The sequence below is a fragment of the Aristolochia californica genome, unplaced genomic scaffold, assembly GCF_029961685.1.
Source record: "Aristolochia californica isolate CCGP_79_NKW_82.1479 unplaced genomic scaffold, dmAriCali1.0.hap1 SCAF_5, whole genome shotgun sequence".
Classification (NCBI taxonomy): domain Eukaryota; kingdom Viridiplantae; phylum Streptophyta; class Magnoliopsida; order Piperales; family Aristolochiaceae; genus Aristolochia; species Aristolochia californica.
In genome coordinates this window covers 43499997-43513368 of record NW_027182214.1, presented here as the reverse complement: position 1 = coordinate 43513368, position 13372 = coordinate 43499997, and the positions used below count along the sequence as shown (strand labels likewise).

The following is a 13372-nucleotide window of genomic DNA, read 5'->3' as shown; positions in this document are numbered from 1 at the left end:
GTTCTTATGTCCCCAGATCCTCACTGTTTGTAAAAGCCAATTTCACAACGTCTGTCGATGTTAAACATTGATGTGAAAGACCCACGAACTTGTCTTCCAATCATTTGTCTAAGAGGTGACTTTGGTGTCGCAGAATGCCGATCGAGCAGAAACCAGAAACCGGAAGACTCAGACTCGACGTGCACAGACGATGAATCCCGGAACACTAATCATTGCAAGCGTTGAGAATTTTGGAGAGAACCCAGATCGGCGAAGCCCTGATATAAACACGGTTTGGGATGGAATTTTCTTATGGAAAAAGAGATCAATGTGAACGCGGCTCTGGAAAGGGATCTTTCTCTGAGTGGTTTCTGTTCTTAACGTGGTTGCATGGATAATCGTTGACGTTGAAAGCGATGGAATCGCTTGAGTTGCCACTGACAGACTCACATTGCCTGGTACAAGCACGGACGGCCGCCTTTTTTTCTTCTCCACAGGCCAAAACTCCACTTCCAGTTGCTGGCTGGCGGCAGGTGAGAGAGAATCTTTTCGAGTTGTTACCTACCAATGAATTGGGTGGAAAGACTCGGGAAAGTCTCTAGTGGATCAGTGCAATCGTCCCATTAAGGAAACTGACCTGGAAAGGTTTTCTCATCTTTTTGATTCTTCATCTGTCAGGGGGTCCCTGGTTCTTTTGAATCCATGAAGTCCGTCGGAATAGTTCTATTAGTGGATTTTGTCTGATTGGCAACGACTTCGGATAAATAAAGTCAGTACAAATTTACAGAAACAAAAAAAATGTTGATAAGCTGTGGTGGTTTATCTAATCAGAGCCCATTCGCACGAGTGGCTGGCACTCAAAAAGGACTTATTCAGTGGTCTCTTGTTTCAGAAGCTCTATAATTCTTTTTTTTTAAACAAATCGCTTTGTAATTTACTCAACAGGATTTTGTTCGAATCGCTTTTCTGGGTGAACAATTCTGTTCGAATTTGATGTTCTTGCTGGTCAATAAAAACGTAATCACGAAAAGCTTTGGGTTCTTCTTTCTTGTAAGTTAAAATGTGGAGAGCGGCGAAGTCCAGGACGGCAAGACCATCTCCTTGTCCGATTAAGATAAAAGTTGTCAGCTACCCACGTGAAAACTCAAAAGTAAATTTGATCCTTTATGCATTTCCAGGTCTGTAATGGCAACTAGCAGCTTGGTCTTTTCTAGCTCGAGGCAGACAGTACTGTTAGGGGCCAATTGACTACTGCCTTGGTTTCTTCTGGCAATTCTCTTCTTCCGTTAATGAAGATGGAATACAATATCAGTTCTGGAGTTTTTCTCCTCAAAATATAGACCCTCTCTTCTTCTTTCTCTCTTCGAACCAATGTTACCAAAATCAGTCTGATCGTGATCGGAAAGGTGGCGGCCGGATCCAGTTTAACTGGTTTAACAATTGACAATCAACAGTTAATTTGGTAATAGTAATATCACCCAGAATAGAATCTGAGAAGTCGACTTTTGAGGAAGGAGGAAGAGAATTTGTAGGATCAGCTGATTTATTGAATTAGCCACTAAAATCTAGTGGATTAGGGAACGCAATCGCCCCTGAACTGTCTGCCGTCTTCCAAAATTTTCTGGCGCCTCCACTATGGTGGGCGGAGGGACTGAATCCTATTCAACCTGATTCAACTGGCTGGTCATGGTTTCAGTTATATCAATTAGAAAACAAGTATCTCTGTAGCAGTAAGCAGTTCAGTATTTGCATTTGATTGAGTATTTCCAAGAAAGGAGGAGGAAATCACATGCAAACAATTAAATTAAGATTGAACACGTTTGAACGTCACTCCTAACACAGATGGATTTACTTCAATCACCAATTACACCACGTATTTCGCGGTCAACAAAAGCCAAATCTTGTTCTCCGCGACAGTTCTTCTCCTCTTCCTCAGTTCTCTTAACAGTTTGCGGTCAGAGATCAGAAACTCCGAGACCGCACAACCATGAACAGAGAAAAAACAGTACACTTTTTCTCCCGCTCACACGTAGCCGCCGATTCTTTAAATATTTTAATCAAACTTGGAAATCAAGGTCATTCGTTCTTTTCTCAATTCCTGAGTCGTTACAGGCAACTCAGGCAATTAATCTACTTAGTCTTCATGCTTTTAGGCTGGGGCCTAGAAATCACAGGATTCTGATTGTATAAACTTTAGATGATTGTTCTAGCTGCCTTTTAATTTCTCTTTCAATCTGTATTTTAATCGAGGAGTGGACTGCTTTTTCTCACTCAGCCAAAGAATATGATTCTTTCTCGTAATCTTTAGCAGCGGTAAGCTATTGCTTGTTTCTTAAGCTACTGTAATTCTAATTGCCACGAGGAGACGGCACATTATACAATAATTTCATCATCAGGTGCTCACTTCCATGCATTCAAATGCTTGCATTTGCAGGTCTCTTTAATTGTCCAAGCCTTTGTCAAATACCGAGGGCTTGCTTTTCTGGATGGAAGTTTGAGCTAACAGAAATAATGTTTTCTTGTCCAGGTTGAAGCTTCCTTTAATGGGTTTCCTACTCGCTTAGCATCAAAGTTCTCCTCTGTAAATCCAATATGAAACAAATATTTTTATTTAATAAGTGCAAATCTTTGTAATCTTATAGCATGAATAAATCTTTTTGATCTTGTATCTACGAAGAACTGTTCTATTGTTCTTCACCCTGGTTTTTCTACTTGCCAAAGGATCTGCAAGTCGAACACTGGCCACTGTTCATTTCTCAGGTATCTTACGGTGTACTTCATTGATTGTTTAACGAAAATGCAAGAAGTATACATGCTCACTAAAGCAATGCATCTTGATTCATGGAGAGGATAGGGATTGGACCTTTTGCTTTTTCTTTGGGTTTCGTTAATTTCTCTTTTATAAAAGTAACCCAAAAGCTTTCAAACAGGAAGACGATAATTCCATCGGACGTGTGCAGGAGAAGAGACCGGGCTCTAGGAAACGAGCCAGTCTTGTTTGGCTGCATGGAAGAATACAAACAAATCACGCTTTTGCTAAATTCCAATAGAGTGTGATTCTCGATTGGGACTGAAACAGGGATCGAAAGGCATGGAAGAGATCAGACTGGACCCTCTTCCAGGATCGTTTCAGTCATCTGAGCTGACAATAGGCTCGAGAATGACGTGCGATCTTACATTATCCTCGATCAAGAAACAGCACCATTCCGAAACTCAAAATTTTAAAAACTGTTTCCTTTACTCGTGATGTCAAGCAGACGGAGAATCGGACATAAGATGACATCGCTAGGTGCAACTATGTAAGCATTTTCTTCTCTTCCTTACAGTGAGAACAATGCGATATGAGGTTCTTTGTGAGTTAACATTCAATTACGGAAGCGCAGGTGCAAGACGGTGGAATTGGACCATGCATGGGAAAGGAAAACCAGAAGATCGAGTTTCCGTTTCCGTAATTTCTTTTCCGAATCATGCGTGACCGTTATCCACTTCTAACACGAGGGTTCTGGAGCTCGACGTATGACATCCATCTTCGAAGTAGTCAAGCCGTGGGGACGCTTGAAATGAGGCACGAGGGTAGAATTTGTCCAAGATGAGGACGAGGATGGCGCTGGCTTTATCTTGAGAATTCCCATTCAAAGCTTTCCCCAGGCTGCAATGGCGCTTCTTCACAGAACGGGAGAGACCATTGGTCACTCTGAAAGGTCACGAATGTCGGCATGAACTGTTTTCTTTATCTTTGTCGAGAGCTTTTAGATTGAAGTAGCGAGAGTAATCGAGCTTTGAAGAGTAGGAATTAGCGACATCCATTTATGTATGTTCCGTATGAATTATCAAGCTTAGGTTCCATCAATTCTTGAGAGATTCCCAAAGTCCAGAGTTCAATTACATGGACACTTGCTTGGGGATTAATTCGTTAAATAAAATAAAAAGAATATTAATTATTTTGGGGAATTTTACAAAATTACCTATTTTTTAAATAAATATTAACAAATAAATAATCAACTTCCAAACATGATATAAAAAATATCCAACTTTGATCGGTCAACTATATATGTGTATAGTCAGAGACAACATGTAAGCTTTGACCACTTATGTTGTGATACGTTAGTACTTCACATCAGCAATAGAACCAAGTACGACAATGGCACCTGATATGTCATCAAATTGCCACATCATCAAACATGAGTATGACATATCATTATGTCACATCATCAATAAGCCATGTCAACATACCTTTTTTTTCCATTTTTCTTTCATTATTGGTTTAAGTTCTTTTATAATTTAAATATATATATATATATATATATATATTAACTTCTGGTTTTAAAAAAATTTAGTAATTATTTTAAAATAAATAAATTTAATTAATACCTTATATTATTGATTTAAGATATTATTTAATTTTATATAATTAAAAAAATAGTTTTACAAATCCTATTTATTGGTACATATTTATTACCTTCTTTTTTTAAATAAAAAATATAAAATTTGTATATTAATTAATTAAAAATTTATATTCTTACCTATTTAACACCTTTCATTATCAATTAAAGATTTTTTTTGTTTAAAAAAATTATTTGAAAATTTTATTTTAGTTTTTGCTTATGAACAAGAAAAGAAAAGAAAGAGTAAACAAGAAGAAACATGTTACCTAAGTCGATCTTTTGATGGAATATGAGAAATTAATCTTCACGATCGAAAGTCGAGAATGGAAGTCTATGATGAAATAAGATTACTCTATGCCTCTCATTGTGCCTCAACATGACCATAACAAGTTAACAACCAGCTATGTGAATCACATTGAGGGTCTATTTGGAATTCCATGAAAACGAAAAAAAAAAAATGATTATTATTATTCCTAAAAATAGTTAATAAAAAGGAGAATTTGATAATTATTTCATTTTCACTAACTATTTTTTGGACTAATAATGATCAAATTCTTGTTTTCTTTTCTTTTCTAGGGTTTCCAAACATACCCTTAATGACCAAAATCTTCCTGAACCGTTGAACTAGCTTTTCGCTGCAATTTAACGATCCATTTTATCTCTATTTCATTTTCATTAACTATTTTTGGGACTAATAATGATCAAATTCTCGTTTTCTTTTCTTTTATAGGGTTTCCAAACATACCCTTATTGACGAAAATCTTCTTGAACCGTTGAACTAGCTTTTCGTTGCAATTTAACGATCCATTTTATCTCTATCTCATTTTCACTAACTATTTTTAGGACTAATAATGAACAAATTCTCGTTTTCTTTTATTTTCTAGTGTTTCCAAACATACCCTTAATGACCAAAATCTTCCTGAACCGTTGAACTAGCTTTTCGCCGCAATTTAACGATCCATTTTATCTCTATTTCATTTTCACTAACTAATGATCAAATTCTCGTTTTCTTTTTTTTTTCTAGGGTTTCCAAACATACCCTTAATGACGAAAATCTTCCTGAACCGTTGAACTAACTTGTCGTTGCAACTTAACGATCCATTATCTCTCTCAAGGTGGTGCATACAGTTTTCAGCAATGGAAAAACAGACCCAGACGTTGATAATGACTCCGAACAAGGTTTCTTACCCAGAAAAGAGCAAGCCTATTCTTAATGTGTTATCTTCTCCACAATCGAACATGGGTTACGTCTATGATAATTACAACCCTTCCGTTTTTCTGGGTAAGTAGTCACTCATGATTTAAATAGTTCTGGTACACGTCAAAGAGAGCTGTCTCAGTCTCTCCCCATTTCTGATATTACAGAGGCTTTCGAAGACGAGGATGTCTCTCTGCTGGGCCTCGTTCGATTCCAAAAAATCAAAGGATGTTGTCCTTTGGCTCTTTCTTATGAACCAACAAAGAGAGATACCAAATAAAAATCTCGAGTGGGTGATTTCAAACAAATGCAACTGTTTGGTTACATGGAGTTAATAAAATCTGTCACGTATGGGGCTGCAACTGTCAAAGCTACGTTCACGTACTTCCTATTCATTCTCCTTTAATAAAGCTGCTGCATGAACTCATGGTTATAAGGCATACAGTTGGGAGTAAGAGTCAAATTGTATTAGACTGAATGAGTCTCATTTAATGAACCGGTGAAAGGCGTTTGAGAACAACATTTAGATAAGAAATGGTATTCTGTAGTACTTCACACATGAATGAGATCTATTCACGTAAGATAAATATGTCAGATTCATTGAACCAATCGAAAGTTTTATCAGTTTGGTGAGAAGTCAGTATCGTGTCTTTATAGCTTCCGAGTAAGCACGAAGTCGAGTTTTTGGTGTTGATTACAATTCCATAAGTGACCCCTCTATTATTATTTTTTAATTAAGAGATTAAGGACATATACGATAAGGATAATTAAGCATAAACATGCTTTTTTTAAGAGAAAAAAACTAGTTTTGAGTATATATTTTTCTACTAGAAAATATATCGAAATGGCGAACAAAATAAATGTTTAAATAAAATATTATCAGCTTACGAGCTAATATTTATAAAGTCTAATATAGTTTTTAACCTTGAAAAGATAATTGGGTATAATTGAATTTGAGTTAATCGAGTATTAAATGATTTTTTTAAATAATAAAATCTAAATTAATTTTTTATTTTTAAATATTTTTTTAACATTAACAAAAACAACATAATAATAATAATAATAGTAACATTTGTTGTAATATTATTGTAACATGAGCAATATTAATTAATCTTGTAACCGTTACAAGGTACGTAACATGTCATTACTGTCTAATTCCTGGGATTTTGTTTCATTTAATCAGATTCCGGTAACGATATTAAAGTGGTTAAGACAGTAAGCTCAGGAAATATAAAACGAATAAATGGTCCAAATTAGACCTAAACCGGCAATTTAAATGGCTCACGGGGCGAGGGCCGGTCCCCGGTTTTGACTGACCCGCGTGTCCCCTCTCGTCTCTTTCTTCGCATTATTTTACACTTATTTGGCCTTCAACGCTCACATGTACTTCTACTTTCTTGACACGTGTTCCCTTATCTATCGCTCCTCGCTCCGTCCCCTTCTCCTGGAATTTCTCTCCTATAATAATGTAATCATTTACCCAGAAGTAAATAATATCATCATAAAATTACCATTCTCTCCTTCTGACCCTTTTGCCTTTTTCCGTCTTGCAGTTTGTCGATATCATGTCTCTCATCGTCTTGTAGAATAATTGCGAAGGTGTCGATGCCCGAGTGTCCACTTCCCTACCGTCTTCTTGCTTTGTACCACATCGCGACAAGTCCAAATGATGCCTACTCCCTATCGCCAGTGACAGACAGAGCCTCCATCAAGTATAGGGGTATTTGCGTCATAGCACATCAACAGACTATTTGACCTTGTAATATAATTTTTTTAATATTTTTTTTAAAATACTGTCGCTTGGGCTGGAGATACGTTTTTGTATAAATACACTAGATACGCGTACTTGTGTCCCGCCTAGTTGTCAACAAAATCACTGAAAACCCCCCTTTTTTTTTTCGTCATAGACTGAGGCCGAGACCCTGCCTGCTGCTCCTCTCTCGCTCTCTGTACGCTGTCTCGCGCTTAACGGAACGGATCGGGATTCAGCTCCTGCATGCATATGGCGACCGGGCTTCCCGGGAGAAGATGACGGAAACCGACGACCCACATTTTGCCGCGATCTTGTCCTCCGACAGGGTTGCCTCGTTTACTGGTTCTGATCCTTCGCCCAGGAGGAGAAATGAACGGAAAGGTTTTCGGAGGAGGAACCCTAGTTTCTCTGGCTTCGGAGTCAGGTTGAGGAAAGAGGGTGTGGGTACTGGGAGGAGAACTGGACCGGCCACTCCTCTTCTGCGGTGGAAGTTCGATGATGGAGATGTTTCCGTGGACGCGGGGAAGTCGGCAGAAGGAGGAACGAGAGGACGGAAGAAAGAGAAGAATGGGGATGATGTTTTGGTTTCGGCGAGGAAGCTTGCGGCTGGGCTTTGGCATTTGCAGCTTCCCGAAGTTTCTGATTTCGAAAGGTCCAAGAGAGCGTCGCCTGAGCAGCTTGTGGCGGAGGTATGTTTGGATTGGAATGTAAACAAATGATTGAGTACAAAGTTCCTGTTAACTGTTTATTTTACGTTTTTTCTGAAAAAGAAATTGATTGCTCTGGTGGATACTCTTGATTTTTGGCGAAAATAGCGAGATTTTCGCTGGCTGTTGTGTATAAGCTGCGCATTTGGGTGTCCCACCTCGCAAAGACTGTCTTTTGGTCCTTTTGATATAGAATGATCTGTATCTACGTAGGCTTGTTGGCTGTTTTATTAGGGTTTCCATTGCTTAGATTTTATTTAGTTGAAAAAGCTGAACAAAATTGCATCATATTTTGTTTATTTTACTCATCGGATAGTTCAATCTTGTGGAGATTCATCAAGATCTGTTTTTAAGGTTTTAGTAGCAGAAGATTTTGTAACTACACCTTGTGTTTTCTGTTCGGCTAGATTGTTTTCTTTCAAACTTTCTGGATATAATTTCGTTGTCTGATGCGCTTTACTTTCGAACTAATTATTCTCTACGCGAATGGTGGAAATATGTGTTTTTTTACTCTCCATATTTTGTTAGATGGCTTCTTCGTTTTTTTGTGATTCATGTTTATCATGTAGTGGAGTTATTTCTTCTTCTTCTTCTTAACCTGCTTTTTCTATTTGGATTGGATGTCCTTTGCCTGGATTCCTACATCGTCTTTTTAGCTTGTAAGGAATTTTTACTTTTACGATATTTGTTTCTTCATTGCCCATGCATTTTCTCCTTTTAGCTTCCTTCGCATCTTGTTACCGTTCAGAGTCATAATGTAAGAATCTATGAACTGGCTCAAGAGTCACACAAGTAGAATTCTTTATTTGAGATCTTGGGTTGAAGTCTCACAGGTGTCTGGGTATCTTGTATGTCTGTATAACCGTTATTCAAGAAAAAAAAAATTGGTTTGAATGCTAAATTCCTTTCCAAATTGATGGTTAGCAAATAATGAGTAAATCATTTAGCATTTCAAGCTTATTATATTATTGAATGCAGCCTGTCACTGAGCATATCAGAGTTCCTGGTCTCCACAATGTGAACAATGCAGAGTATGATGCAGTGGTGAAGCATCACATACGAAGTCCTCTTTCCGTCTCTAACCAGAAGAATGGCGTTCTGTATAAGGTAATCATTGTTTCTACCTTTGCTCATCTGAGGATCTTCTTTCTCTTTCTTGTTCTGGTTGTTCCCTTTACTTGAACTGATCATTTGACCTTTCTCTAACACTAGCTTGAACCTTCAATCACCTTTCCCAATCCTGCCATGGAGAGGGCCACAAAGTGGGATCCAGCAGGCTTGAAAACACCAGATAATATGTCTCGATGTTATGGTCAGCTCAAGCTTCTGGAAGACCAGCAGATCAGTACCATTTCAGTTGTCTCCACACTTCAGGCAGAGCTCGAGCAAGCTCGAAACCGCATTCACGAGCTTGAGACTGAACGTAGAACATCCAAGAAGAAGCTTGATCACTTCTTGAAGAAGCTTCCAGAAGAAAAAGCGGCTTGGCAAAGCAGGGAACATGAAAAAGTTCGTGCAGTAATAGAGGATGTCAAGGTTGACTTGAACAGAGAGAGAAAAAATCGCCAAAGAATGGAAATCGTGAACTCCAAATTGGTGAATGAACTGGCTGAAGCCAAGTTGTCTGCAAAAAGATTCTTGCAAGAATATGAGAAAGAAAGAAAAGGCAGAGAGCTCATGGAGGAGGTATGTGATGAGCTGGCAAAGGAGATTGGTGAAGATAAAGCCGAACTTGAAGCACTCAGGAGGGAATCTGCGAAAATACGTGAGGAAACGGAAGAAGAGAGGAAGATGTTACAGATGGCTGAAGTTTGGCGAGAGGAAAGGGTTCAAATGAAGCTAATTGAGGCTAAGTTGACTCTTGAAAATAAATATTGCCAATTGAACAAACTTATATTTGAGTTGGAGAACTTTTTGAGATCAAGAAGTGGTATTACTGATGTAATGGAAATACGAGAAGCTGAATTGCTTAAAGAGGCAGCCAGCTCAGTCAACATTCAAGACATTAAGGAGTTCACTTACCAGCCTCCTACTTCAGAAGATATCTTCTCTGTAATTGAAGACCTACAGTCTGGGGATGCTCATGATAGGGAGATCGAGCCATCTTATGGCTACAGTCCAGCAAGCCGGGCCTCCAAGATTCACACAGTAAGCCCAGAGATCAATGGAATTGACGACAACCATGTGCAGAGGTACGGTAATGGGTTCATTGATAGAAATGGGGAAATTGACAAAGATGGTAGTGAGTGGGAAACTGTTAGTCAGGAAGAAGAGCAGGGTTCTAGTAATTCACCTGAGGGGAGCTATCCATCTGTTGATGGGCACCGTGAAGAGAGCATCCTCTCTGGAAGTGGAACGGAATGGGAAGAAAATGCAGATAATGAAACATTAAATACCGAAATTAGTGAAGTTTATTCTGCATCAGTCAAGACATCTAAGAAGAAGTCATCATCTATTTCAAGACTCTGGAGATCAGGTCCACCTAATGGAGATAACTGCAAGACAATCCCAGTGGAAGTGATGAATGGAAGGCTTTCAAATGGGAGGTCATCGAATGGGAGAATTTCCACTGGGCTCATATCTCCTGATCAAAGGTCGGATGAAGTCGGTCTAAGCCCACCTAGTGTGGGGCAATGGAGCTCCCCCGACTCCATGAACCCTCATATAACTCGAGGGATGAAAGGGTGCATAGAGTGGCCAAGGAGCGCCCAGAAGAACAGCTTGAAAGCAAAGCTCATGGAAGCAAGGCTGGAAAGTCAGAAAATCCAATTGCGTCATGTACTGAAACAGAAGATTTGAGTCGTGCTTCCCATTTTGGAATCTGAAAGAGTGTGGCTTCAATACAATGGACATTATTAACATGGAAGATGGGATCGTTGCTTAAGAGCAACGATAGGTCTTCATTTGACAAAATTGACGAGGCTCTGTTAAGGAAATCATCGTTTGATGGAGCGAAAGGGGCTCTGTAAACTACAAGTGATCATTCTTGAGGATCACCTCACTATCTGGATCTTTTTTTACTCCAAATGAATTATTTTGAGCCCGGGTAAGAAATCTTGGCCTTTAGTTTTGTTGCGTCTGTGCTTTTTTCGCATATCTGAACAGATTCACTCGTCAGCAGATTGCTACTCTCGTCCAGAAGTATTTGATATTCAGCCAGCGAGCCACTATTACCAACAGCTTTCAATTTTCATTGACCCAATCATCAATTCTATTACACTATCTGTTAGTGGGTGGGCGTATCGGTTTTACATAACATATCGGGTCCATTTATACACACACTACCTAATCATAATCTTAAAAAACAAGCCTGACATGTGCAAGATGCTCGTAATCTTATCACTGTACACCACGCGGCAATCCTTCTTGTCAACAGCGAAAACTAAATCAAGAATAGCCCAGAAAACAGTTTCATGACAGCAGAGATCGACATTAGTCCCAATTCTTATCAGCTTCAGTATTTGTCTTCAAACAGGGAAGAATTTTCTAACTTGGGTTAACCATTTTAGAAGGCGGAGTGTGAAGATGCAGAGAAACGGAAGCATTTTAAATGTCAATTGTGAAAGCATATTAGGTACCACCGATATGGAGTGTTAAAATATTGAAGTCAGCTGCATAAGCTGCTTGACGAGGCACTGTTTGTGATTTCTGCTGTGCTTCTCCGCATCTTCCGCATCTGCAGAGAAGCCAAAACCAGATCTTTTATTTATCAGTTTTCTGGTTTTCTAGAGGGTTGTTTAAGTGTATAAAGCTCCAGGAGTGGAAGATTCCACCATCTCTGCTGGATCTCCAATTAATTTACGGCTTAATCACCGGCAACCCATGTGATATTATTGCTTTATATTCCCAGGCTCTCTTCACTTCTCAATCCCTTCTAGTGAGTCTAGTTTAAATTCCTCCTCTCTAGACTTCTATCTGAGTTTCATCGTCAAATCAATTTTTCTTCTTCTTGTTGTTATTACCCAGATTTTCTTCCTTCTTCCGATATCCGTCTTCTCGACTGCATTACTTGCATTGTGCAAATCATTTGCCGCCTGGTGATGGGGAACTGCTTCATGACGAACAGAGTACTTTGCGCACCGGAGGAGATGGAGATTACGGAAAGTAAGACGTCGAGCTCGCCATTGAAATCACCTGAGATGGTGACTGGTAAGAAGAAGGTGGTGAGATTTACAGTAGGAGACACTGTTGCCGCAAATAATGGTGGATTCAAGGCCACGAATGTTGTGAGGTTGAGAATAATGGTAACCCCACGAGAGCTGAATCAGATTTTGAAGGACAACAAGCATGGATCGATCGAACAGTTGGTAGATATGATTAAAAGGAATGGAAGGGTGGTCGCCAGAGTAAATAGTGGAAGAGGGTGGAGACCTGTGCTGGACAGCATTCCAGAGGACGACTGATAATTTTGTCCATATTCTTGTATTTGTTCTATCTACTAACCTCTGCGATCTCTCCTCCCTTCTGAAGGGACGTCTGTATTGGCTCTACGATCCAAACAAGACATAAATATTTCTTTATACCAAATGTTGAGCTTCTTCTTGTCTGCCAAAAGCTTTAAACCTGACACTCGCAACTCGGGCTATGAGGAAAGGATAAACATTTTAGCCTTTTTTTTCCTTTCTGTTGCTGGTTTGCTTTTCTTTACGGAGTAAGTTCAAGACAAAATTACCCTGGTAATTGAGTCCTCCATAGTCAATACTGTTAGTATTTGCAAGGAAGGAGATAAATGTTCCTGTATTCTCCCATGCAATCCTCGGCAACTTCCATGGATGCATCATGCATGCCAACTTATTCCATTACCCATTTCCAAACATATAATGTTCAGAAATCACCTGATGAGTAAGCCCAAATACCCGTCTTTTGGTTCTACAACCCATTTAAAGTAATTAGAAGCAAAGAAAATCAAACTAGAAGGCTTATAGCCCATGAAAAGGTCGGTGACTCTTAAGGTGATAATGGGCTTAGGATTAAGGATGACAATGGGCTTGAGTTTGAACAAGTAGACTTGTTCCATTATCCCTTTCCAAATATATAATATCCAGACACCACCTTGCGAGTTAGCCCAAATAAACGTCTTATGGTTCCACAACCATTTAAATCAATTAGAAACAAAAAATCAAACTAAAATGGGCTTGTAGCCCATGAAATGATGGGAGACACTAAGGATAGTAATGGGCTTCGGAGTAAGGATGGCAATGGTCTTGGGCTTATTCCATGATGTTTTATATACCTAAAGTTTCACCACGTATCATGTGCTCATTTGATTGAACAGGATGAATTCCGAATACTCTTCCCCTGTGTCTTCTTCTTCCTTGGGAAGAAAGAGACAACCACGGGCCCCATCTCA

General features: G+C 39.1%; 1 protein-coding gene across 1 annotated transcript; it reads left to right on the top strand.

The window, feature by feature from the left end:
• Nucleotides 1–7483: 7483 nt before the first annotated feature.
• LOC137966625 (uncharacterized protein At5g41620-like) lies at nt 7484–11241 on the top strand. The gene is made up of 3 exons (XM_068813305.1): nt 7484–8004; nt 9001–9129; nt 9235–11241. Exons 1-3 carry the CDS (start codon nt 7591–7593, stop codon nt 10819–10821), a joined length of 2130 nt encoding a protein of 709 aa, XP_068669406.1. The 5' UTR covers nt 7484–7590; the 3' UTR covers nt 10822–11241.
• Nucleotides 11242–13372: the final 2131 nt, after the last annotated feature.

Bases quoted from the DNA above. Each gene is read 5' to 3' on its own strand.
- LOC137966625 (XM_068813305.1), top strand. From the start codon at position 7,591: ATGACGGAAACCGACGACCCACATTTTGCCGCGATCTTGTCCTCCGAC. The intron at 8,005-9,000 runs GTATGTTTGGAT...TATTGAATGCAG, and splicing joins CTGAGCAGCTTGTGGCGGAG to CCTGTCACTGAGCATATCAG. The intron at 9,130-9,234 runs GTAATCATTGTT...CTCTAACACTAG, and splicing joins AGAATGGCGTTCTGTATAAG to CTTGAACCTTCAATCACCTT.